The sequence below is a fragment of the Chamaea fasciata genome, unplaced genomic scaffold (assembly GCF_029207755.1).
Source record: "Chamaea fasciata isolate MVZ Bird 193981 ecotype frontalis unplaced genomic scaffold, bChaFas1.0.hap1 SCAF_6, whole genome shotgun sequence".
In the NCBI taxonomy this organism is placed as follows: Eukaryota; Metazoa; Chordata; class Aves; order Passeriformes; family Sylviidae; genus Chamaea; species Chamaea fasciata.
In genome coordinates this window covers 4,800,416-4,824,735 of record NW_027094091.1, presented here as the reverse complement: position 1 = coordinate 4,824,735, position 24,320 = coordinate 4,800,416, and the positions used below count along the sequence as shown (strand labels likewise).

Below are 24,320 nucleotides of genomic sequence, written 5' to 3'. Positions count from 1 at the left end.
GCTAATGCTGTGACAACATCTGAACCTTGGGAAGGCACTGGAAAGGCTCCAGGAGCAGCACACGGGGCAGAAGGTTTTATCACATGGCGCTGGTGTTCTCAGCAGCTTCTGGGCTGTTTGTTCTCAGAGGAAGTGCTTTCATAATTGCTTGATTTGAGGTTAATGATTTTTCTGTTTAAAAACAACCTAATATTATTTAATGATTGGCAGTTATTTGCACTCTGCAATTAGAACACACTATGAGAATTATTTGTTGCATGAATGGGAATTTGAGATTTTCAAGAAGTGAACACTTTTTTTTTCTTTTCATTTCTTACTGCAGCAAGCAAGCAGAAAATCCATGTAAAAATATTATCAACAAGCAAAAAGACAACAACCTCTCTGTCCCCTCCACCCTCCAAGGAACAGTGTTTCTTTAACACTGGGTGGGAAGAGAGAAGCAGCATACCCAATGGGTTTTTCTCTGAGCTCATTGAAAATACCCTCAATGCAGTAGGTAAGACACCACCTTGCATTTCTCTTGAGAGCTGTTTTTAGCAAAACAGCCTGTGAAAAAAACCCTTTGGGCAGTGTCCCTTGAGCTGTCAGCTCCTTGGCTTCTCCCTCCAGCCTGGACAGGTCCCAGGTCTCCAGCTCAGGGCTGCACCACCTGTGGCATCACGCCTGGCGGTGGCAGAGGCTGGCACTTGTGTTGGGTACTTCCAGTAAGCACTCTAGATACCCTGAAGCCTTCACACTCCACACCTGCCTGAATTTTGGATTCTTTACTGCTGCTTTACTTTGTTCTTGTTCCAATGTAAGTCAAAAGTTGTGTGGAGGCAGCATCTGGATGCAAGTCTGCATCCTCAAGTTTTCACAAAGCGCCTTTTTGAGACAGACACTAGACACAGCCGTATTTCAAACACTCCCTACAGGAAAGAAATATGGAAACATTTTCCCTGAGACTCAGTTTAGAGTCTAACTCCAATATCATTCCTTTAAAGAGAAAAAAGCAAGAGAAAGGGCAGAAAGCAGAATATGAGGAACGAACATGACAGAGAAGAACACCTGTCAGGTGTACAGGTGGGCAAGGTTTTCCTGCTTTGGCCTCCAAGCAAGGCTGTTGTATCCTGAAACAAACTCTAAAAGATATGGCAATGAGGGGGTATAAAGGAGGTCACTGAATTAACTAGTGGTAGCTTTATATTATGTTCCAAGACACTTGGACCAAACTAGCTGAATTTTCTTCTTTGAACAGAGTTCCTTTACATGGAAAAGGAACTCTGTTATTTTTTTTTTTTTTTTTTTTTTTAATAATTAAGGAAGACTTATTTCTAGACAAAGAAGTTACAATCACTGGCCCAAAACTCTAAGTTTTGGTCCCCAAAACGTGTAGCTTTCCAGCAGCTACAAGTCCTCCTAAACAAAAGCAGAGGGTTCAGAGGTGGACACCCAGGACTTTTGGACTACTGGGGTTCAGCTTTTACTGTATGATTTCCCAGTATTTGAGAGCATCATGGAGTAGTTTCTTTTAAATATATTTATGAACATGAAGTGATTATTTTTCTGTTTATATCTTCAATTATTAATCTCCAGCTTTCTGCAGATAAGCCAAAGAAAGTGAAATCAATTTAAGAAACCAAAACAACCCCAAACCAGCAGGCTTTACTGCTGCATAATAAACAGAAAAGCTGTTAGTGAAGCAGCAATCACAAATTATCTTGACCAGAAAAAAATAATTATCAAGTGCCTCAAAATTTGATGTCAGAGGCTGCCCAAACACAGAGGAAGATGGCATGGCTCAGGTCCTTTGGTAATAAAGCCAGGATAATCTCACTGCTCTTAACATACCTGACAGGTGCCATCTCATGACCAAGGATCTGACAGGGACAATCCATGCAGAGCCACTGACCCAGCCATGGGATGCTGAGGGACAACTTTCTTCAAATTATCCAAAAAGGCTGAGGCACTTGTGCATCATTTTCACACACACTTCTTATGAAGGACAGTCATTTTTAATATGTCTTACAGGACATCATCAGAGAGGTTACCAGTACAAATGCTATTCAGGACTAGTTCTTATCATCACCTTCCACTGTACTGTCAAACCCATTGGAACCACATCCAGCTAAAAACCTGAAAGCTGGTCGTTGCTGAAATATTACATGGAAAGCAGTCACCTCAAACACCCTCCCTGCTGCTATTTTATATCATTTTTTAAACTCAGTGAATAAAAAAAGTCATGGCAGTAACACCAACATTTTATTGCCCTGTGAAGAACTATGTAAAAATGCAGAAATACATAAGTAAGACTTTCTAGAGTAAGACATGAGTTTAAGTGCTTGCTTAAGTGGTGAGAGTGCCTGGCCTGGGGTTATTTTCAGAAAATAAAATCTCTGTATTATGTGAGGTAGTTACAGCTCAGTGCTTGCTGGCTCTGCCATTCCCAGGCACAGTGGTCCCTCACATCCTGGGCTGTGTCAGACACCTCAGGCCCCTGAGAAAGAGCAGAAGGGAGCATCACCCAGCAGCTGGACACGAGCAACAGCCCCTCTGTAGTCACTGGTGCCCACAGGCACCTCTCACTGCTCCTCAGGGGTGGGAGGCTGAGAGGCTCCACTGTTGGCTGCTTTGGACACAGGATTTTCCCTTTTGTAGGTAAGTTCAGTCAGAGCCCCAACAAGCTGGTGGCTGTTTGCAGAGAAAAACTGAGGAGAAAAATCAGCTTCATACCTTTGAGTGAAACATGAGGGAAAATTGTTCTTTACACTTCAGAGCCTTCATGTTTAGTGAAAACAAGAAATGAAATGAGTTCATGAAAGACTAATTGCCCGGTTTGTTTTATGCATGAGCCCCAGCATTCCTAGCACATGCAGTTACAGCTTGTTTTCAAAGAGACCAATTACTTCATTAAAACATCATCTTCACACTTCCAGAGCTGCTTTAACAAGTCTTCTCCTCTTCATCCTTCTGGCCTGTTATTTTACCATTTTTTGGTTTAAGAGCAAAGGAAAAGAGAGCCAAATGGCAATATCTATAATTTACTAACAGCTATTAAAACCTGAGAATTAGGATCTATCCTTTCTCCACCACAAAGTAAAGGAATACTGCAGAATTTTAAACACCTCAGTGCAAGACCCATGGCACCTCAGGCAGCCAGGAAGGACCTGTGTGGCCGGATGCTACTGCAGGTACAAGGATACCAAGTGGTTTGAAACAAGCCTGTGCCTGGGAACATCGAGGGCAAGATCCGGAAGCAATAAAGATGAAAGCTCCTTGAGTTGTCTTAATATTTCACTATGTGTAAGATAACCACGGAGGCCACAGAGTAAGTCTAGTTTATACACAGCTGAAACTGAAAACTGAGTGATGGGGTGGGGTAAAGGGTGGAAGAGGAGAAGGTAAAGGAGCTAAATATCCCCCAAAAGAAGTCAAAAGGATGCCTACAGAGATGATTTCTTCCAGACAAGCAACATAAAGCATAATTCAGTGAAATGCTGTCATTAGAAAATAGAGTTCACAGTAAGCTTTTGACTGCAGTACAAACCTTGGTTACAAATGAAGATGTTTGAGCCATCACAATCCCTCTGACGAAGCAGAAAGCAGGAGCCTCCATGCCTGTGTGTGCAGGAACAGAGTGCTGCAGTCTTGGCACTGGCAGAGAGATGCTATCGGGGGTTGCCACGGAAACCGGCGGATGCAGCCCCAGCAGCTTTGACTTTGCATGAACTGCGAGTTCAGCGAGGCACTGAGAGCTGGTTCCTCCAGCTCCAGGCAGGACTGTGATGGGGCTGTGTTTGAGGCTTTCCTACAATCAATCTCCCCCTACCACAGCCCACCTTTCCCATCTCCCCATCTGAATACACGCACAACCACACACGGCCCGTCTCCCTCCTCCTTCCTTTCAGCTCAGACAATGCACACAAAGGTCACTCCTCACCTATCACTTCCATCCAGGTTCCCTGTCACCGAGATGCTGTGTGACAGCTTTTCAGTCTGTTTGAATGTTTTGGACAGGGCTATTCCCTGGAAGCAGAGGTATTTTACTGAAGTTCCTTTCACTGCAGAGGAAGCTTTGATATCCACCTGCTTTTACAAACCCAGAGAGAACTGGAAATGCTGTACCAATTTGTACAGACCTAGAAAGGACCACTCCAGAGTTTTTCTGCGATTATTTTTCTCCCTCTGGAAACAGCCATGATTCAGAAGGGAACTGGCATACAGGAGAGTCCAGCACCAAGTGAATTATTGCCACCTTTGCCAATACTGCTCTTATTATCCTCTTCACTCCCATTGTGAAATCCCCAACAGGAAAATTGCCCTGGAACATGTTGTATTCTGGAGAAATCCCCTTTCTGATTAAAAAGTCCCTTTAGGATAAATTTCTACTGTCTACTTATTCATACACACCTGAAGGCAGCATTATTTGCCCATGAACATTATGCATGTTAATTCAAATGCAATCTTACACATTTGTGTGCAGGTTTCCCATAAAGTTTCCCCATTGTTGCACCACTGAAGCCAAGATCCCAAATTCATGGAGCTGTAACATGTTTTCTGTTCAGTGGAATGGCATCCCAAAGCCATGCAGCATTAAGTGCTCTGGAAATGAAAATTAATTCTCATTAACAGCTGTATCTCATACGGGGGGCAGAACAAAGCAGCACTGGGATTTATGCTTCCCAAGGATAACTGTGCACCGAGATCCAAGGAGCACTGTTTTCATTGCAGATTTGTATCCCCCACAGGAAAGATTATTCAGATGCAACACAGGCAGATCAAACACGCCTGATGTGTGAAGTGGCCACTGACACAAGATATTTTGGGAAGGGAGATTTTCAGCTGGTGGCAAGATATAGCACGAGGCAATGCTAAGTGACAGGCTGGTATTCCAGCTTTGATTTACCACCCCCCTTCCCTGTATGGGTGACTTCCATTTTAAAATTTAAACTAATTTCTTTCATGTTATTTGTAAAGTGAGAAAGACTTAAGGCCAGTTTGTTTGACAGGATGGCAGCTGTCACTCCATGTAAACAGACCCCAAAATGAAAGAGCAATCCAGCACATGGAAGTAGAAAGTCCTGACACTTTAATTATCTGAAGAGATTACAAGATGAAAGTCTTCCTTGAGGCAAATGTATATTAGTATTGATATAGTCATTGTGCTTTTCAGTAAGAGAAATAGGAGTCTGTATTTACATAAGAAACTATAGTGTCTGAGATCTTTAAATATCATATTTATGGAAATGATTCTGAATTACAGCATTTACAAAATAAAAACAAGCTTAAATAAATATTCAGTGCATTAAATAAGATTTTTTCCACAGAAGCAACTTTTTGTGCATATTTATTTCACAATTGAAGTTTGTTGCAATTTTTTTATCCTATAAAAGAAGCATTAAATTTCTTGTGTGTTTTTCTGTTTTGTTTTTTTTTTTTTCCTAAAAATAAAACTGCAATAATCATTGCAATGTGAAGCCTGAGATTTAAGCCTGAATAAGTATCATTGCTTGCACCACATTACCCATCTCCCACCAATCACCCAACCCCATGCCTTTCCAAACTGGTGAATGCAGACACTCCAACCTACGGATTTCATGAGAAGGATTTCATGAGAAGGTTTTCAAGGAAGTAATAATAATAAAAAATATAAATAAGTGAGGATAACACATCAGAGCTGATGTTGTCTACAAACAGCATTATAAGGCTTGTGCATTACACATAAACTAAGTGAAGCTGTTTCATCTGAATCAAAATGACAGTAGTGCCAAACTGCAGCACCCTTGTATGGCTCATTAACACTGAACAGTAAACCATTGAGCAAAGGGAATGTCCCCCAAAAATAAATAAAATTAAAAAAAAAAAATTAACACTGGCCAGTTTTGCCTTATCATTTTGAGTGACAATCTTTCTTGAGTGTGATACCGCAAACAACTTCCTCATTCATTTTTGTATTTATCACTTTGAAACACAGTGTGTGACACCACAAGTCAGGAAAGGGGGCACAGCAAAGAGCTCTTGATCTCGTTTCCTCTGTAACCACAGCACACACTGTCTTGCTTTTCATGTGGCCAACTCAAAGCAGGTCCAAATGCCTTTGAAACCTCAGTGCTCAGGGAGCTCTTACTGCAAATAGTTCGTGCAAGATCATAGCATGAATCCATGTGAGTCTTATTTCTTTCCTCTCCGAGTGGAGATAAGAATTATTCCCTGGTGTTTCACATAAATACAAATGTCTTCTGAGTTGTTAGCATGAGTGAAGTACCAGTATGCACTATTTTACATGGTTACTCTGCCAAATGTGGACAAGTACCATTCTCTGGCTGACCATTCGGTAAGACCTTTTGGATATCTCATTACATATCTGCCTTTTAAAAAACCTCAGTATGGGAGGAATAATTTGTCTTGTCTACTAAATTTTGCTGCCAAACTGTCAAAAATATCTATTTTAATATTAATTCATTCATTTGGTAACCACTTCCTCTGAAGTTTGTTAAGTTTTAAATGCTAATATAGAAACCAAGCCTCTGTGTCAGACTTTTATTAACAAGATTTAGCATAAATGATTCCGATTATAAATACTTCCAAAACTCCAAACTACGGAACTGGAAGTTGTAAAAATTTTTAGAAGACGACCTGAAGTTATTGCTCTGCTTGGTAAATGAAACGCAACAGAAATACACTGTTTTAGTGCCTTCAGTGCTTCCTATGGGATTCACTGAAAAATTTGCCTTTGTAAATATTGAATACAGATTTGAAATAGATTTGCTTTTATTAATCCTAGCATAGGTAGCAAAAATCTAGAAATTGGGAAGTTAAACGGCAGCAGGTAGGAGAGTGCTGATGCCCACAGCCGTGCTGGGATTCCAGTGGGCACAGGAGTGTCTGAGCTTTGGGACTGATCTGCTGGGGATGGACTAATTAACTGGCTACTCTGTTCCTAGCATGTAAGATAAGCAGCAATGCCTGTTCAATTCTCTGAGCCCTATTTCCTTCCACACAGTGCATTTGTTCTGCATATGGCATCGTAACATTAATGTTATAAATTTATGGAAGACTGTACTGTAGCCTTAGAGCTACAGACGCTTCATAGTTCCCTTTAGCAGCTTAGTAAAATGCAATAAAAACTGTACAAAATTTATAATAATGGATGTCAAAGCCTACATGCCCTCACTGGGTCCCTCTTTCGAGTTAATTCTTGGCTTAGGTCAAACATATCAGTCCATGTAAGACTCCAGAAGACAAACCAGTAGTTTAATATGTCAGATACCAGCTCTGTCACTATAGAAAGGAGTGACATGGAACATGTAACAGTGAGTGCAAACACGGACAGGCTTCATCTGACCATAACGAGGTAACGGAGCAGAGTGGGAGGAACAGCGGGAACAGAAGATCTGAAAAACAAGAGGGAAATTTCTCTTCAGTTCCTCTGAAGAACAGGATGGGACAAAATTGATTTCAAGGGAGGGGAGAGAAGATTGTATGAGCTGGCAGCAGCACCATCCTCAGCACAGCAAATGAAGGGCCCCAGCAGGCACTCCCTACCCGATGACCAGTTTATCTGGCCAGGCTCAGTCCCTCTGGTGAGGGTGCCCAGCACTGACAGTAGCCAAGGCTGGCCTCTCCACCTCTGCAGGTCATGGAGAAGGCAGCTCTGTCAGAGGTACAAAGCATCATCTCTTCCTTGTTTTTAAAGAAAGACTAGGGGAATATTTGTGAATATCTCCAAATTTCATACTCCCGCAAAGTCCACTACATGGTTATGAAAGCAGCTTCTCTACCCTCTTCCTTTCTAACTTGTACACCAGCCAGCAAGCAAAATGGGATTGCAGATTTCTGGCTTCCTGTGGTACATGACTGCTTTTTTCTCCCTCACTCCCTCTTCCACCCCCACAAACTCACCAAGCAGCAGCCCTACACACCAGAGTGATCCCGCAAAGGTCTGGAGAGAAAGCAAAGGGACACACTGTCCCTGCAGCTGAACTGTGAGAGCATCACCCCAGGCAGTGCAGGCTGCCCTGGCTCATTAGAGCTTCCAGCAGTAGTCCACAGTGACTCTGTGTTTGGGGTGGGGAGCGTTCTAGGATCTCAACAGGGAATTGTGCCTTTAGCTTTATACAGTTTATTGCTGTATAAAAGTCAAACCACTCCCCCTCCCCAACCTTTAAATATAAGCTGAGAGTTGGCAGCCCAGGCACACAAAAGCACCTGTGAATTGAGGACCCCAGCTAAGCGTGCACATTCTGCTGTGCAGCTGGGTTGCTGTGGTACACATGAATTTGCTGCTCGCTTTGGTGGGTAGTTCTCACATGTCTGACTGAGTCATTACCTTGCCACAGCTCCGACAGTGGTGCTTCCTGCGAATGACTGTGAAAGGAGCCTTGCATGCAGTGCAGTAGCTGCAGACTTCATCTGGAACCCAGTCAGGAGGATCTGTCAGGAACACAGCAACAAAAGGGAACATAAATCAAATGAGAGTAAAACCAAACATGCGATTTACCAGATTCTCAAGGAAGTAGGGACAATAATACACAACAGCAGCAGCAGAATAAAATATAACAGAAATAACTTGCATTTCTCCAGGTGCTTTGCAAACAGTAACTGAGTGAGTGCATGATGCCCAGGAGGGCTCAACTCCCCTCTTCTCTGCCAGGCACCCATCTTTGGGCAGAGCACATTAGGCATTAAAATGGCCCATGACTGTTTCGGGCTTGAAATAAAATCTATCTTAGTCAAATGCAAGTGGCATGGAAAAGCAAAATAAAGTAAGACAAGAGATTATTAAGGCAGAGCTGGATCACAGGTGGTTTTGTCAGTATCGTCCACCATCAAAACAAGCTTAGAGCTGAGATCATTCCCAGCCTCTTCCGCCTTCCCTCCAGAAAGGCCAACTGCTTTTCTGCAATTAGGCAAGCACTATCCAGGTAATAAACCCAAAGCCTGATTACCATCTGCTAAATTATTAGGACTCTTACTGGAAGTCACCAGTAACTACAGCAAAACCACAAAATCAAGTGTACAAGGCTTAGCAGAGAAAGAACTTGCCCATTACCACGAACTGCGTGTTTCAGTTGTTTATGTCTCCTGTGAGCTCTCCAACCTCCCATAAAAGACATGCAGGGAAATGATTTGGTTTTGGCAAGGCAGAAGGTATCAGGCTCCCTTCTGTTGAGCTGTTTCTGCTCACGACAGGCTGACATGACCTCAAAGAGTCTGGAGTCACAAGTGTAGAAATGAAGAAGCTGACTGCTTAATTAAGTTGATAAAAATCTAATGAGTGCAAATCAAGTTCTGTCCAGAAAGAATCCATGGACACAGTAAACACAAACTTCTGGACGCATTTATCCAAGTTCCCTGTATGCAGCTTCTTTCTAAGTGTTATTTACAGTTTGCAAGCCATGCAATTGCTGATTTATAAACCTGACAAGCAAGATCCCTGCCTCAAGGAGCATACTATCAAACAACAAAATATATGGTGCAGTTAATGCAGAGGTTAAGAGGGCTATAGCTACAGGCAGAAAGATAATTAAATGAAAACTCCACTGTTTTGTTCCAACATAACTATGACCAGTTTTCGTGTGTTTGTCACATTGCAACACTTGTCAAAAGTACAATGGATATAGCATTCAATGTAGGAAACTGCTCAAAAAGCAGATTAATAAAAACAAAGAGAACTTAGAATTTGACTCAGCTTTTGTAGGCTTCTCTAAACTATTTTAGAGGTTGAACTAGCTTAAGGAAGCTATCCTTCACTTAATGAGCACATCAGGCTGATAAAGGTTACACCGACAGGGCCAGTAACCAAAACCAGAAGTTGACGTGCAGAGAAATGACCGATGTGGTGGGAAAAAGGAGATTGCACATAGAAGCCTTCACCTCACCCCTGAGAACAGTTCACCAGACAATGTTCTGTGGGGACAGGAGGCTACAGACTCCTGGTTCAAAGGCAGGGTTCCCTTCAGCATCAGTGAGACGTAGGACTGCCAGCTTAAGTCAAGCATTAATAACAGTGGAGCCAAGAGATTCTCCTTTCCACTTCTTTTCCTTTTCTGCAGTCTTGCCAGATACTACATGTATCTTGCCCAGTAAAACTTACTCCTAGTATCAGTTCATGATGTAGATTTTAAGAACTTTTTGTCACTTTCTCTGACCTGAAACCACAGCAAGCCTGATGGAGCATCCCCATGTTGTCCATCCAGGAGGCCCCTTGGGTTATCACATATATCCAAAACAAAAAGCAAAAGTATGAACCAATAATAATGCTCCTGTTTAAAACTTGTCTCTGCATAGATTATGTTTTCAGGGATTTAACTATCAATTGATTTTCACTCATTCTGAAGACAGCAAAATTTAGGAAGTTGTTCAAGCTCTGTGCCAACAGGTCTCCCTCTGCAGATCTGGTGGAAGCAGGCATGGTAAGATGCTCAAATTGATACCGATGGTTTACCAACTGCATTGCAGTGTGGGCTACCAGGTTCAGGTAGTTACTGATCTTAAAATTCACAGAAAAGCCACAAAGCACGGGCCCTTTCTGCACCCCTTGCAGCACCCCAAAGTGATATTGCCACTTCTGCAGCAACTGCAGCCATCAACACTCCTTCCCTCTGATCAAAGGTAGGCCACACACATTGTAAGCCAACACAAGCCCACAACAACGACTCTGGAACTCATCAACAGAAAGTAGCTTTTTTATTAGCTGTTTAATTTTTGGTTTGGGTTTCTTTGAGGGTTTTTTTGTTTGCTTTGTTTTTGGGGGGGAAAGACAGGGTTGGTTTTTTTCTCCCCTCCCCCATATTTTCCTGTTGTTGCCCTTGAAGTGCAATGCTGAAAAAGTTACTTTTTTATTGATCTTGCATGGATTTGCCTCCATGCTAAATAGGAAGAACCTGAAAAAAAAACCAAACCCAAAAAACAAACAAAAAACCCCCACAAGCAAACAACAAACATCCCCCCAGAAACAAATAAACTAAAAACCCAAACTCACCCAGCAGATTTTGATAAACACTGACCTTAAACTAATAATAATCATATATTCCATAATTCACAGTTACAGAATCACTTGACTGACAGATGAATTAACTTGAAAACTTTGGTTTTGTAAAAATTAATTCACAACTTCCTGGCAACGCACAGAAACAGCGCAACCCTCTCCTCAGAACACTCTCCCACAGCACAGGGACTCTCTCTGCCTCCGCGCTGGTGTCACATCAGCTGATTCACCAGTCAGTAGGGTGGCCAAAGGGCACATTTTCCCCCAGACAGTGACTCATCAGCAGGGGCGCACAGCCAGTCCCGTGCCCCGTTGCCTCAGGTTCAGTGCCCTCCCAACATCCCGACCGCTCGCACCAAGATCTGCTGCACTGCAGCACACCCCCAAATAGTAACACTTGGTTACGTAACAGCTTTTAACATTCAAAATGCTATACAAACGTAATTGCTTTAATCCTCATCACCCAGCTACAGTCAGTGTGTGGGGAGAAATCAGGAGAGGGATGTCTTGCACAAAATCTTAGCGGTGCAGCGCTGAAGTAAAATTTGACATGGGGAACTTTGGGCCACTACCCCCAACGCCTTTTCCTTCCAGCTGACTGAAAATGGCCTTACACTGACTACGAACACAGAGCTGTGAGACTGTGCACTTAGAAACAAAATGCAGTCCTGGACTGGGGCCAAAGTGCTCACCCTAACAGGAAGGATGAGGTCCTGATGATTTGGTCGCTCCAAGTCCATACAAGTCCCAGTGGCAACAGGATCCCACCCCTTGGTTTCCTTCCCCAGCCTCATCGCGCTCAACCTCGGGAGCAGCCCCTCTGACTTACACACATCAACGATTGAGTCACTGGGCTTTTTTTAGAACAGGCTTTTGAAATACTCTCTGAAGAACCCTCTCATGAGGGGATAAAGCTTCAATGAGAGGAGCAGAGAGTGCGTTACACAAATTAAACCCCGAGCACAAGCCTGAAGATGTGCTGGAAGCAGGGCAGCAGCACAGCATCCACAGGCTTTTTATGCTACAGTCCTTCTCCAGGCTACGCCGCTCCATTAGCTCTGCATGCTGCAGCAAATAGCAACATCCAGTCTCCAAAGCATTATCTGCCTGTGCTTCAGGGATTTGGACAAGGAAGGGAGGGAAAACCTTGTTCCTGGGCTAATTGGCCCAGTGCTTTATCATGCAATGAGAGTTTGGAGAAGTCTGCTGGGAAATGGATGAAGTCCACAGCACAAACATCAAAGAGGAGAAGGAAGGGATTAATGAGACAGACTACAGATATAAATTTTAGAAGAAAACATTAAAAGCATGCACAGAAAAAAAGGCAGAGAAATGAAGAGAAACAAGTATTTAAATGAATAAGAAACAAGTTTAGAGAAAGGAAAAGGCACAAGACAAAATTAAATACTGTTAAGACTGAAAAATGCTCTTAACTATTCAAACATCTTGCATCACAATTTCTCATAAATCATGAAATTCTTCAGTCTTTTTATTTGTTCTGTAGCTTTTAGCATTCACCTTAACACGTTTATCCTATCTCATTAGCTAAAAACATTTTCTGCTACAAAAGTTAAGTCAGATAAATCCAGGATGCTGGAGCTTGAAGAAAACCCTAATCATGGACAAAAAAAAAATCACAGACACTGTAAACTGTCAAAAAGAACACATTGATTAATTTGGCTTAAATATGTGCATTAGACCATCTAATCTTAGAAATCGAAGATCATTTTTCTGTCTCAGAACACAAGAGGAAGAGACCATGGACCCGGATCCATCAGCTGTGATGACTGAAACATTAGCCCAGAAAAGCTGAAGTTTTTTTCTGTGGTGCTGAGACACAAGAGACCAATGTGGAGAGACAACCCCAAAAGTTGCTGTGAGCTTGCAGAAGGCCTAGGCTAGCAAATCTATACTCTGATAGAAAACAAATGAGAAACATGCACACCACAACTCCCTGTTGAAGAACAGCTGCTAAACCCTGAGCTTGTGGTGGTGTTTGTGTTACAGCCAGATGATTCAGAGGAAACGCCCCTTTCTGCATTTCTTGTTTCTATCAAGTATTCCTAATGCAGAACTCCAACTGAAAGTTCCTCCTGCATTGATGTGTGTTGGATTTCAGAGCACATCATGCAAAATAACCCTGATTACACTTCTCACCAAACTAACCTGCAGAGGGCTGCTCCTACAGCAGCCTGTGGAACTGACACCACTGCAGCTGTCACAGCACATTACCCTCACAGCTGAAAAAAGGGTCAGGTGGGCTTGCTGGAGCTCTTCTGATGAAAGCAGGATTGCAAATTCTCACAGTTTTAAGCACAGAAAGTAGAAAACTAAGGTGACTTGACTTCACCTCCTCACTTCAACTGCCACGGTAAAATGAACCTTTTTTGTCCCTCATCACACCTGATTTTCCACATGTCATTTTGGGCAATCTCTGACTTTGATGTAAGATTTCTAACAGGGAATTGTAATTGCCTATTAGAATAGAAAGTAATCTTTGTCCTTGCTCAGTAGATTCAGTGCTGATTACACAGCCAGCTTAAAATTTTTTTTTAAAAAATGCTTAATATAATTTGCTGAAAATTTTGGGGGTGAGGGAGAAAAGAGGTACAGACTTCTTAGCTTCAGCTCTGGTTAAATAGCTTTCTCAGGATGGAATTCCTGTGCAAACCTAAAAAGCTTTCACCAAGACACAGAGCTTTGCAAACTTGGGCTCAGGCCTCTGCTCTACCTGATTCAACATGACCTTGAATTATGTCATTCTGTGTCCATTCTGTCCAGGTACATGGTCAGCAACTGCGTTTTTTGCAAAATAATTATTTATATAAAACGGAGCAACTCTCATAGAAACATTGGTTTCCACTGAGATATGGGTCAAATCTTTACTTTAAATCAGATGGAGCAGAGACTTGGATCTTCCATGTAACCATTAGTAGGAATATTCTCCGTAAGACCTATCAATCATTATAAAATAGAAAAAGAAGTTGATAATGTAGATCTACATAAAACATACCAGAACACTCAAAACATGTATTTATGACACAAAAAGCTTCAAAATGTAATCAATGTTAAGATGTTACAGAGTTGAAGAAGCCTGTTCTTTACAGTACTTAGGGGATGTTTTTCTGTAAGTACTGCAAGGAAGTCTCAACAAGTTCCACATAGTGTCAACAAAGAGGAATAGTCTTTGAGAAGGGAACAAAAGCAAGTTCTTAAAGCCCAAGTCAGATCCAATTATTGCACTACAATCTAAAACCTGTAAGAATCCTGTAATTCTACATGCATGATTAAATATGTTCAGCTGATTATAAAACATTGCCTCCATATGGAAATTTGATGGTAAATTCCTCTCTCACACAGCGTAAGCAGAGCTGCTGAAAAAAGGAAAAGTAAAAAGTTATGTGGACAGAACATGTTTGGCCACTGAACCGTGCAACAGTTTAACTTCTTTCATTTACAAGGTGTTGCTGGTCATCATTATAATAACAGAGTAACCAGAGGCACATAGACTACAAAAGAAAAACTGAAGCATTCAGCTGGGGCTGACAGCTATTTCTAGAGCCATGGTGATTAGATTCTGCACATACAGGAGCATGGGTGGGCTTTTCTGACCTGGTGACTTCTTACTGCAACGAGAACAAGAGCTTGAGCCTCAGGACCGTGAACTTCTGTACTGTGCTTGTGCTGCTGGTTACAGAGCAGTCAGGGCCTGTGACTAGACAGGAGTGGGCGGGGTGGCAAGGGATCAGGGAGAAATAGTGTGCGCTGTGAAGCAAACAGATGCTAACACTGCTTGGCACTAACAGGTACTTGTACTGGCAGCCACAGCAAGCCCATTATGTCTGCAGTTGTAAGTAGGTGGTAGTGAGCAAGGCAATTCTGTACAGATGCAAGAAGGATCAGGAGTGAAAATGCACTTACAGCTGCAGAGAGAGCTGAGAAGCCACAGCAAATGTTTTCACGGAGCACCAACAGCTTCATAATGCCTGCTGGTTTTCCTTGAGAAAAATCTTTAGATTTCTAGATATCTCATGGTTATTCCAGGACAAGAAGTGTAACTCACTTTCTTAGCCTGCCTTTAACTTCATTAAATGGATAAATTAAAAATATTCGCATTTCCCTCAGTCATGACTGATCAATCCTCCTGAGTAATAAATTATCCCAAAATACGTGTACGGTAAAACTCAGATTTGCCTAAGTTTAGTACTAAAATCATCAAACTCACAAGGATAAATGTAATGCTCCCAAGTATGGTGACCAGGGTCACACTTATGCTTTATCACATTAACAAACTGATAAATAAAAACATAAAAAGGCAATTTTGAAGCCAAAAAAGTTAAGAAGTTATTCTGTGTGTGTGTGCACACCTATGTATATACATGGGAATCTGCTAGCAAATACAAAGCAAGTTTTCTGTTAGGGCTAGAAATATGATGCCAGATGCATAAATGGCAGAAAGACACCAAACTTCTACTTCCCTAGTGTTTGGTCTTTCTAAAGCTGCACTGCATATTAAGAATGACACATCTCTGTCCTGATGAGGGATGCATTTACACTGGGTTAAATAAGAGCAATTTTAGATTTTCAAACACAGAGGTTTCCTTTACATCGTGTGACCCATGCTGCCCACTCTCAGCCAGCTCTCATCCAACAGTGGTTTGTCCAAGCTGGAGCTCAGGAACTTCCCAACAAGGCTCTTCCTGTACCGGTTTGTAGCTCACCAGGGCACAGGGAGAAAGGCAGTTCCATGGAAGTTCCCAGCACACAGGCCCCATCTGCTGTTCCTGCAACTCAGAGCAAGCACCACTGGCAGCCAAGAGCCCAACCTTACTGCCCAGTTGTAGCCTGCCACTACAATTTGCTTTGAGTTTATGCACACAACTTTGTACCTCACTGGCCAGCACCTCCACCGTACAACCAGGACAAGAAATTTTACTGTATTTGACAATTACTTATTGAATATCGCATAAAATAATATTCTACCACAGGAAAATGAAATTTCTTTTACATTCTCTCCCTATAAATATATATAATTTTTTAATACTCCGTGAAGTATAAATGTATTCATTTCCTTGACAATAATCTGAGAGCATTAGGACAACAAAGATTGACGTACAGACCATAGGCTCATGCTTTTGTTTTGGAATGCCAATTAATCTGTAGTTTATTGTATTTCAACCTTCACAAGGTCACAGGTTTTAACTCCTAAACCCTTGCCAATGTCAGTTGGCTCATAATAAACATTCATATTTGTTTTATGACCCAGACCAGCTGGTGGGTTTTATACACAATAAGAATGAGAAATCTGACAAAAAAACAAGTGATTCATCTTCATAATGTGAGTAGAGGCTAAAACCTTCAGTACAATCCTAAGGCCATTTATTTGTTCAGGTTGCTGGGCTTGCTTTCCAATTTTGGGTTCTTTTTTAAAATACCATTGATTGAATACAATCTAGAACACTTGCTACGTTTGGTTAGAGGGATTTATTTAATAATAGGGAAGAGCTTTCCTGGCAGGTAGGTGGCTGGACCTTCTCAATTTGATACATACTCTGCCACAATGGCAGAAGGGAAGAGCTACTGATGTGCTCCTTTGCTTTAAATTGTTTTCACTTTCCGTTAAAATAATTGAGTGACCTGAGGTATAGGATTGACATACAAAAAGGAATTAATTAACTTTGATGCAATGCTCTCAGTCTTTGCGTTGAATCCATTTACAGTGATAACTGTGCTGTATTCCTGTACTCCTGTTGATGGCCCATGGCCAGATTCGGCCTGAAGGACAAACCCACCAGGCTCGCTGCAAGAAACAGGGAACGATGCTCAAGAAGCAGAAGTTTTCTTATCCACCATACATCTTCCACCTGCACCCAAACATCACCCAAAGTCAGGGGCTGCTCCTTCCACAGTGGCCAGCAAAAACAAGATACATGGGAGGTGTTGTAAGGGGGAAAAGGCACATGGCTGCTGACGTTAAATCTTGATGGAAGTTTATGCCTCATGCTGGATGCCTAAGGGATGGCAAAACCATGTATCCCATTAGCTATCCCTGCATACCTCGGCAGAAAAAAAGTCTGTACAGTGTTGCCAGCAATGACAACTTGTGACCTGATGGAACAGGGGTTTGGCATGTATTGGAGGTGAGCGGTGTTTCTAAATTCAGCATATTGACTCACTTCAGATGTCCTTTTACTAGACTCTCTGTGACTTCTTGTGTTTTGGAAGGTGGAGCTCATCTCCATACTCCTCAGCATCCTCTGTCTCTTTGGGATACATAAAATTCCTGCCCATCAGGAATTGAGCCAAGTAACAGCAGACTACACTCTTCAGTTTACACAGTCAGAAGAGCTGCACTGATTTGTATGAGTAGATATTTACAGCATAAGCACTTACACATAATCCAAGGGAGGCTCCCAGAGAAAGCCTGCAAGGAGATCGGTGCAGACATGGCCAAGCCTTCCCAGTGAGCCTGTGTGAGCACCAAAACAGAGTACCTGCAGAAGCACCTGCTAATTGGCTCAGTTTAGAGGATATGTTAGCATGGGACAACATTGGGCCAAGGCAGCCAAGCTCATCCTGGCATCCATGTCTACTTACTCAAAAGGGACTTGGTTATTCCACAAAGATTTGCTTTCTGCCATGCAGGCACACATAAAACACCTGCTATTCTGGAATAAAGGTGCAGGCAGGGGGTTGTTTTTACTGAAGTTATTGGCATATGCTACAAATACTACATATCTGGTTTTGCCATTCACTTAGGGCAGGTTCATAACTGATTCACGCTGCCTGGGTGCTGAAGGGCCTTTTGTACCTCCAAAGACTCCCCTTTACTGCACTGGCCATAGCATCACCTAAGTACCCAGACCATTGGCCCCTTATTTCAGTAAATAACATCCCAACTCACTTCACCAAACATGAAACATTCCCCATGCCAATAGCAGCTGCCATGAAAGGCTGAGGAACCTTAAAAGCTGAGCAACATGCCAGAGAAGAGAAGTAACTTTGCTGTGACAAGATATACATCCACTGTGAGAGGCTTATGTAGCGTCCTGCAGTTCAGAGTAACTGGCTTTCAAGTTCTGTAAGTCAAATTCACCGACAGCACCAGCATCGATCCAAAAGACAATGAATTGAAATGGTAGAGAAGGAATAATCTCACACTCTTTTTCAATACAGCCTATACATGGTAAGGATTTTGCTTAAAGATTTGTTCCTCCCTGCACCTTCTGTGACATCCTGAATTACAGCACAATAGAAAAAAATCAATTAAAATTACTACTGAATAGTTCTTTATCTGCCTTGAAATCACCTTCCTCCAGAAGAGATAATATTTCTACAGTGCATTATACATGAATTAGCCCTGCTGTTCTAAATAGATTAGATCCTTCAGCCTGCAGCTTCAGAAGAAGAGTAAGCAAGCAAACCATGGGTTTTATACAAGCACAAAGTAAATTATACATATGTAGCCTTACTCTAAAATCTAATCTTTAAGAGTTCTTTTTTCCCCCCCCGTGATTTCTGATTTTTATTACAAATGACATGAACCAATATTTCTTTTCTGTTGGTCACCACCCTCCACATACAAGCAGAGGCACACACTGCTTTATCACCCAGCTCTGTCATCCTGTATTCCAAACCTCTCACTGGGAGGACAGTAGTGAACGTGGACAAATACAGAACAGTACATCAAAGTTTTAAAGTACAAGGAAATTACTGCACACTTGAGTTTCTGGGAAGCTCAGATACAGTTTCATAGCTGATGGTTGTCTTGTACTTCTCACTTGACCACAGACATATTACAGCTCTGATAATTGGGCTCCTGGTGTGCTGAAACCACCACTTAGCCTTGAAGATCAAAGCTGATTGCTTTCTTGTTTGCTCCATCTCATATATCTCTTTTCTTATTCTTTGACTGCAAGTGCTCTGATATCTTTTAATCCATTTTTTATACTGAGTTTGCCATAATAGGACTTCGGCCCACAACTAACTCTGAAGCAGCTCAGATTAATAAAAAAGAAACAACTTGTGAGCTTTCAGAATACTTGAATCTCAACCAAAACTTCGAGACTTACATGCTTTTTTCATTCTTACCATGTACTCAGTGAGATTTGAGTCTCAGCAGACTTACCTAAAACTATCCTTTTCTTTAAAACAATATGGTGAAGAATTTGAAAATATTAGCCAAAATAACTTGATCAAAGACAAAAGCAGAGAAAATATGAAAGGTACTTCCATCTTGGGATGAAGCAGCACATCCACATGCAACAAATGATATAAAAATCCTCTTCGGATTTGGCTGAGAAGACCTTGGTGAGGGCTTTGCATCTCACATAGCCCTCAGAAACTTGTCAGATGTAACATCACACACTGTATTAAATATACACCTTTACTGTACAGAACCCTTCTGCACTGATACAGAGGAATTCATACTGAATATGACAATTTGTGGATAAGAGTTTCATGAGGCTGTTAGAAAAAACCTGAAAGAAACATGCTCGGTTTACCTTCTGACTTTGTCTCCTAAACAGCACGACAACATTTTATACTCACTTTCCAGAGCCAAACATTAAAAGACTTTTCATTTTAATGATCACTTTTTTATACATCGGTGTTGTCTCATTTTAATTCTTAGAAAAAAAGAAAATACCTTCAAAGTCCCCATCTCTGGCTTTTGCTGCAAGTTCTGAGGATGATATACTTTCTTGACATAAAGCACAGTCTTCCAATGCTGCATTCCTTAAACCATGATTAACTGTAAAACAATTCAAAAAGTACTCATAGTTTTCCAATTTTCACTTCAAAGATTCATGTTAGAACTTTCATGGGATTCATGGGATTAGGCCACAATAGCAGCTTCTTGCTTCTTCTCTACCCTGACACAAATAGTGATTTACAAGCCTCCTATTCTTCTTTGAGATGACAACAGAAATGAAAGATACTGTTACTACAGGACGTGCAGTCTTCTTACTTCTGCTAGTTTAACTGCATCTACATTTTATTTCCCAAATCTTAACTTGGATCCTTTAATACAAGTAGATCTTGAGAACAGTGAGAGATTCCCAAGGTGAATCACACACATCAAATCGCATATATCAAAGAGAAACTTCACCCAAAACTCTCCTTTTTTCCCTCATTTTTTTATGTTTACTTTTGTCAATACCATCTTTTTTAACCTAAGAGTTCATCCATTAGAAATTACATCCATCCAAGGACTATTGATTGATATATATTTCCCAGTGATAATTCTTTACAGCTACAGTTTCCTTATTACTCTTATTTGAAGGTTCGCGAGCTCTTGTGTTCTCTTTCTAGCAATTCTGTCTAACCCCATATTTTTTAACAACAAACAAAGCAAGTCTATTTTCACATCGTGACAGGCTGCCACCATGAAACTGTTGTGGAAGTTTCAACCAAAACTAACAGAAGACTGTAATGCATGTTGTGCATTATCCCACTGCAGAATTGGGACTGGAGGGTAGGTTTTTCCTGCTAAGTTGATCCAACTTTGAACTAAGTGTTTCACATAAAAAACCTCAATGCTTTTTAAATGAAACTCGGAGAAACCAAAGGTTTTCAATCTGGAGGAAAGGAAGCAGGAACAAAAAAGAGCTCTGGTCACTTTCAGATGCTGGTAGTTCTGATGATAACAAAGGACAAAGGTAATTGCAGCCTTGCTGGGATGACATGGTTATTCATAGATAAGTTAGCAGACTTGCCACTTAAAAAAGAAATGATAAACATGATCACAGAGAAAAAAATCTTTTGTTGGTTCATGATCTAATTCAGGTTTCATTACTTTATTATCTAGAATTGAAATGTGGAATTTTTCTATTGTGATGCCAAATTCTTCAATTTCTTTAAGATAGGACAGATTTCAGCATTTTACTGAGCATTCCCATCTTCTAGTCTGTTCTTTGCTAGCTTAAAATGCACCCAGTACGAAACAAACCTGGAGGGAAAAATAAATCTACAAAGTCCAAACTCTGCCTAAATTATGGGCTATAAACTATATGGGCTGCTGTGTGCTGCTGTTAAATATAGAAATATGGAAACAGCAGATGAACTCTGAAGACTTTAACTCTTTTTAGTATTTGCCTTAAGACAAACTCCTGTCTTCCTGCACAGGGACTTCATCCTGTTTACAGTCTGTTTCCATGACTCCTTTTAAACTTAGGTGAATCACTGTACAGTGAATCCTGTCAGAAAGATAACAATATGTTAGGGGAATTTGTGTCAAATGGATCCCCACTAGGCTACCATCAGAAATTCATTATAGAAAACAAATGTTCAGATCTTTTACCTTTCTTCTGCTTTTCCTTGTCTTCTGTTTCAGGTTTGGTTGCCATAACTTCAAACAAGGTCTTTAAGATACTTCTCAGATCACTAGCGTAATTTGTCTGCAGCTGGTCAGCAACACCTTAGAGTTTGAGAAAATGGGTAAATCATTTCTAGACTGTTACACCACCCTTTAAAAAAGTACTTAAATCTGCCTGTTAGTACCAGTAATGGCCTCACTTGTTTTTAGGGGATCACTTGCTCACGTTAGGAATAAAAAGTGAACATCTGATAAAACTAATTCTCCATGATGGCCAAGTTACACTCTGGTTTTTATGCTACCTGCAAGCCAATACATATCTTCCTTATGCTTTGTCAGGAAATATTGATTCATTTTGCATGAAAATGGAACTGCAAAGTCAAGTTTCATTCTTTGAACACAACAGGGCATCCCCAGGGAAAAATCAAACCTGATGTAAGTCCAAATTCTTCAACACTACAAGTCTAAGATGTCAGCATCTCTGATTCTGTAAGTTCCAAACAGATAACGGGTCCTTCCAAACCAGACTGCAACTTAGGCCCCAAAAACAGTGTCTTCCTGAAACTTTATCTCCTAGTCCTTTCTACCACAACTCGATGTGCAAAAACTCCCAAAAATAAACAAAAAAACCCATCAAAAATAGTTTAATGATTCAGTGATTCTCATACCTGAGATACAGACAAAAAGGCGGTGAATAAGATCATTACTGCCATGAAATCTAGATCTGATCTTCTCTCGTGTGGCAATTTTGGCAGCCTGCAAAGCAAGCTGGATTTCTTCCTGATCGATGTCATCAGATGAACAAGAACTTGTCATTAAACTGCTGTCAGAGAAAAAAAATAATGTAAAGGAAAGTAATGCAAATCTTCACTCAGTTGTTCAGAATGTTCAGGATTTTATGACTCAGGCAAAACTCTATAGTACCAGAACTAATTGCTGCAAATTCTGGTTGAAGTAAATCAGCACGGAACCAATCACCATCACGTCTGAATTTCACCCTGTGACAGCTGCAAAAAAACTTTAAGCAGAAAATCACTTGTCTGTATTTTACTGCATTTTTCCTTAGCTGTTACAAAGTGTTGTGCCATTTTTCACATTAACTTCTTCTAAAAGCTCAGTCCTGAGACCATAACTCCACCAAAAATCCTGAAGGGGAATATCAGCCTAAAAATATGAAGGTCAGTTCCGAAGTCAACTTAGAAATTTACGAACATGGAAATCATTTGGGAAAAAGAAGAAAATCTGAATTATGTTACCTTAATATAGCAAGAACAGAATCTAAATATAACTTCATCAAAAAAAATGGAAAGAGCAGCAATAAAATATGATTTACACAGTAGAGGTAAGTTAATTCCCTTATAAATGTAACATTAGAAATTGCTGAAACATCAAACTATTGTAAAGAATGGCTCATCAACTCTAAAGAGATTTAAATGTGCCACCAAATGTCTACTCAAACTTTAAATTTTCTGTTAAAACTAGATGCTGGATATTCCCACACTTTCACCACCACCTCTACCACTTTTCTCTTACAGAGAAGCAGCTTGAAACAACCTGAGACAGCAGGGAAGCCTGGGGGAGAATGTTCAAATATCTTTGTAAATCAAGATGTTTAAAACAGGAAGTACTTAGGGGAAAAGTAGCTCTTTGCCCCTAAAAACCCTCAAATGGGACTAGAGCTCAGAATGTAACTACATTGAAGTCCTAAGGATTCACTGTGCTGACCAAAGGAGACAGGAGCCTTCTTACTCCACCACATTCAAGTCATTTTTCTCCACATATTGGAAAGAAATTAATATTGCCAATTATTACAAAAATCTAGACTATTTTACTTAAAATCATACTTTTGCTGTCCATAACTCCGGCAGTCTTCACTTTACAGACAGCTACCATATTAAAAGAAGGATCGCTTACACGTGCTACTTATACATGCAGTAACAAAAAAGTAATTTCTAACACATTTTGAGTTCAACCTGCTTTTATCAGGTGCAGACACATTCTCCATCTTGCAGATGCCATCCTTATGGCAGTAGGCATGAATAGTTATTTTGGGAGAAGACACATAGGTAACATACTTATTTATAAAAAAAATTTATAGGGTATAGTTTTCAAATTCTACCTGCACAGGTAAATCCTTTGAAATATAAAAGAGAAGTAATTATGCCACCCAATCTTAAAAGCCCTAGGAAAAACAGACTGAAAATAAATAAGAGATGTTAGTTATTGATAGAAATATCAATGGAAGATGTGTAGCATGAGTACCTTAACTGGACCCCCACTCTTTCAAACACAGGGTAAAGACTAGGCCTGCAGGAGACTCATTTTGTTCATGTTATCTATTGCTACTAACAAAAGGAAATTCTTGTAAAGAGATGTTATTTCTATGTTTACAGTTCCAGCAGCACCGTGACTGACTGGGCTTATCAAAGACTCAGAATGTAGTGAGAATTCTCTTTCAATTTTGCTTTGTGTTTCCGAAGGGGATATAGCAGATATTATAACAGCAAGCCTGTCAGCGTGGAAAGGCCTGTGCTCAAGACAATGAAAAGGTCATGTACAAATGTGGCTTACAAAGGAATAAACTGAAAGGCAGGGAGAGCCAGGAAGCGATTCCGGATTCAAAAGGGTGTGCAGTCAGAGGATGCCTGTTCACACAAACCCTCTCACATACAGATAAAGGACTCTGCCTTGCAACATGGCCAAATAAGCTATATTTTTTGTTTTATATAAAAATTTTCTTAGTGATACACACATATGCACAATAAACTGATCTCTAAGGCAAGCATGGACCTCCTGAAAGAGCCAAATGCAGGCTGTGTAATTATAAAACCCCAATACAAAGGTGTCTTCAAAACTCCCAATACATAGAAACTTTAGAGCAGGGAAAAACAGAGCCACTGAATCAAGGATGACTTCTCCCTCCAAATCACAGCTGAAGAAATATTTCAAGGGAAGGTGTTAAGTGGGCAGAGAGCTGTGAAGAGTGCTTTTGAAGAATATAAGCTTGGTCCTTTGCCGTTTTGCAGAAAGGAAAAA

At 40.8% G+C, this 24,320-nt stretch overlaps 1 protein-coding gene across 5 annotated transcripts in view; it reads right to left on the bottom strand.

The window, feature by feature from the left end:
• Positions 1–5,045: 5,045 nt before the first annotated feature.
• ZFYVE28 (zinc finger FYVE-type containing 28) overlaps positions 5,046–24,320 on the bottom strand; it is a 148,519-nt gene continuing 129,244 nt past the window's right edge. For 3 of the 5 annotated variants that reach the window (XM_066185280.1, XM_066185282.1, XM_066185284.1), the window contains 5 exons: positions 21,953–22,107; positions 21,270–21,386; positions 19,617–19,721; positions 8,309–8,412; positions 5,046–7,373 (listed from right to left, as the gene is read on the bottom strand). In XM_066185280.1, the coding sequence (XP_066041377.1) occupies positions 7,242–7,373; positions 8,309–8,412; positions 19,617–19,721; positions 21,270–21,386; positions 21,953–22,107 (613 nt within the window). In that variant the 3' untranslated portion in view covers positions 5,046–7,241. The remainder of the gene's footprint in view (positions 7,374–8,308; positions 8,413–19,616; positions 19,722–21,269; positions 21,387–21,952; positions 22,108–24,320) is intronic. The other 2 variants (XM_066185281.1, XM_066185283.1) reach the window with 1 other exon arrangement.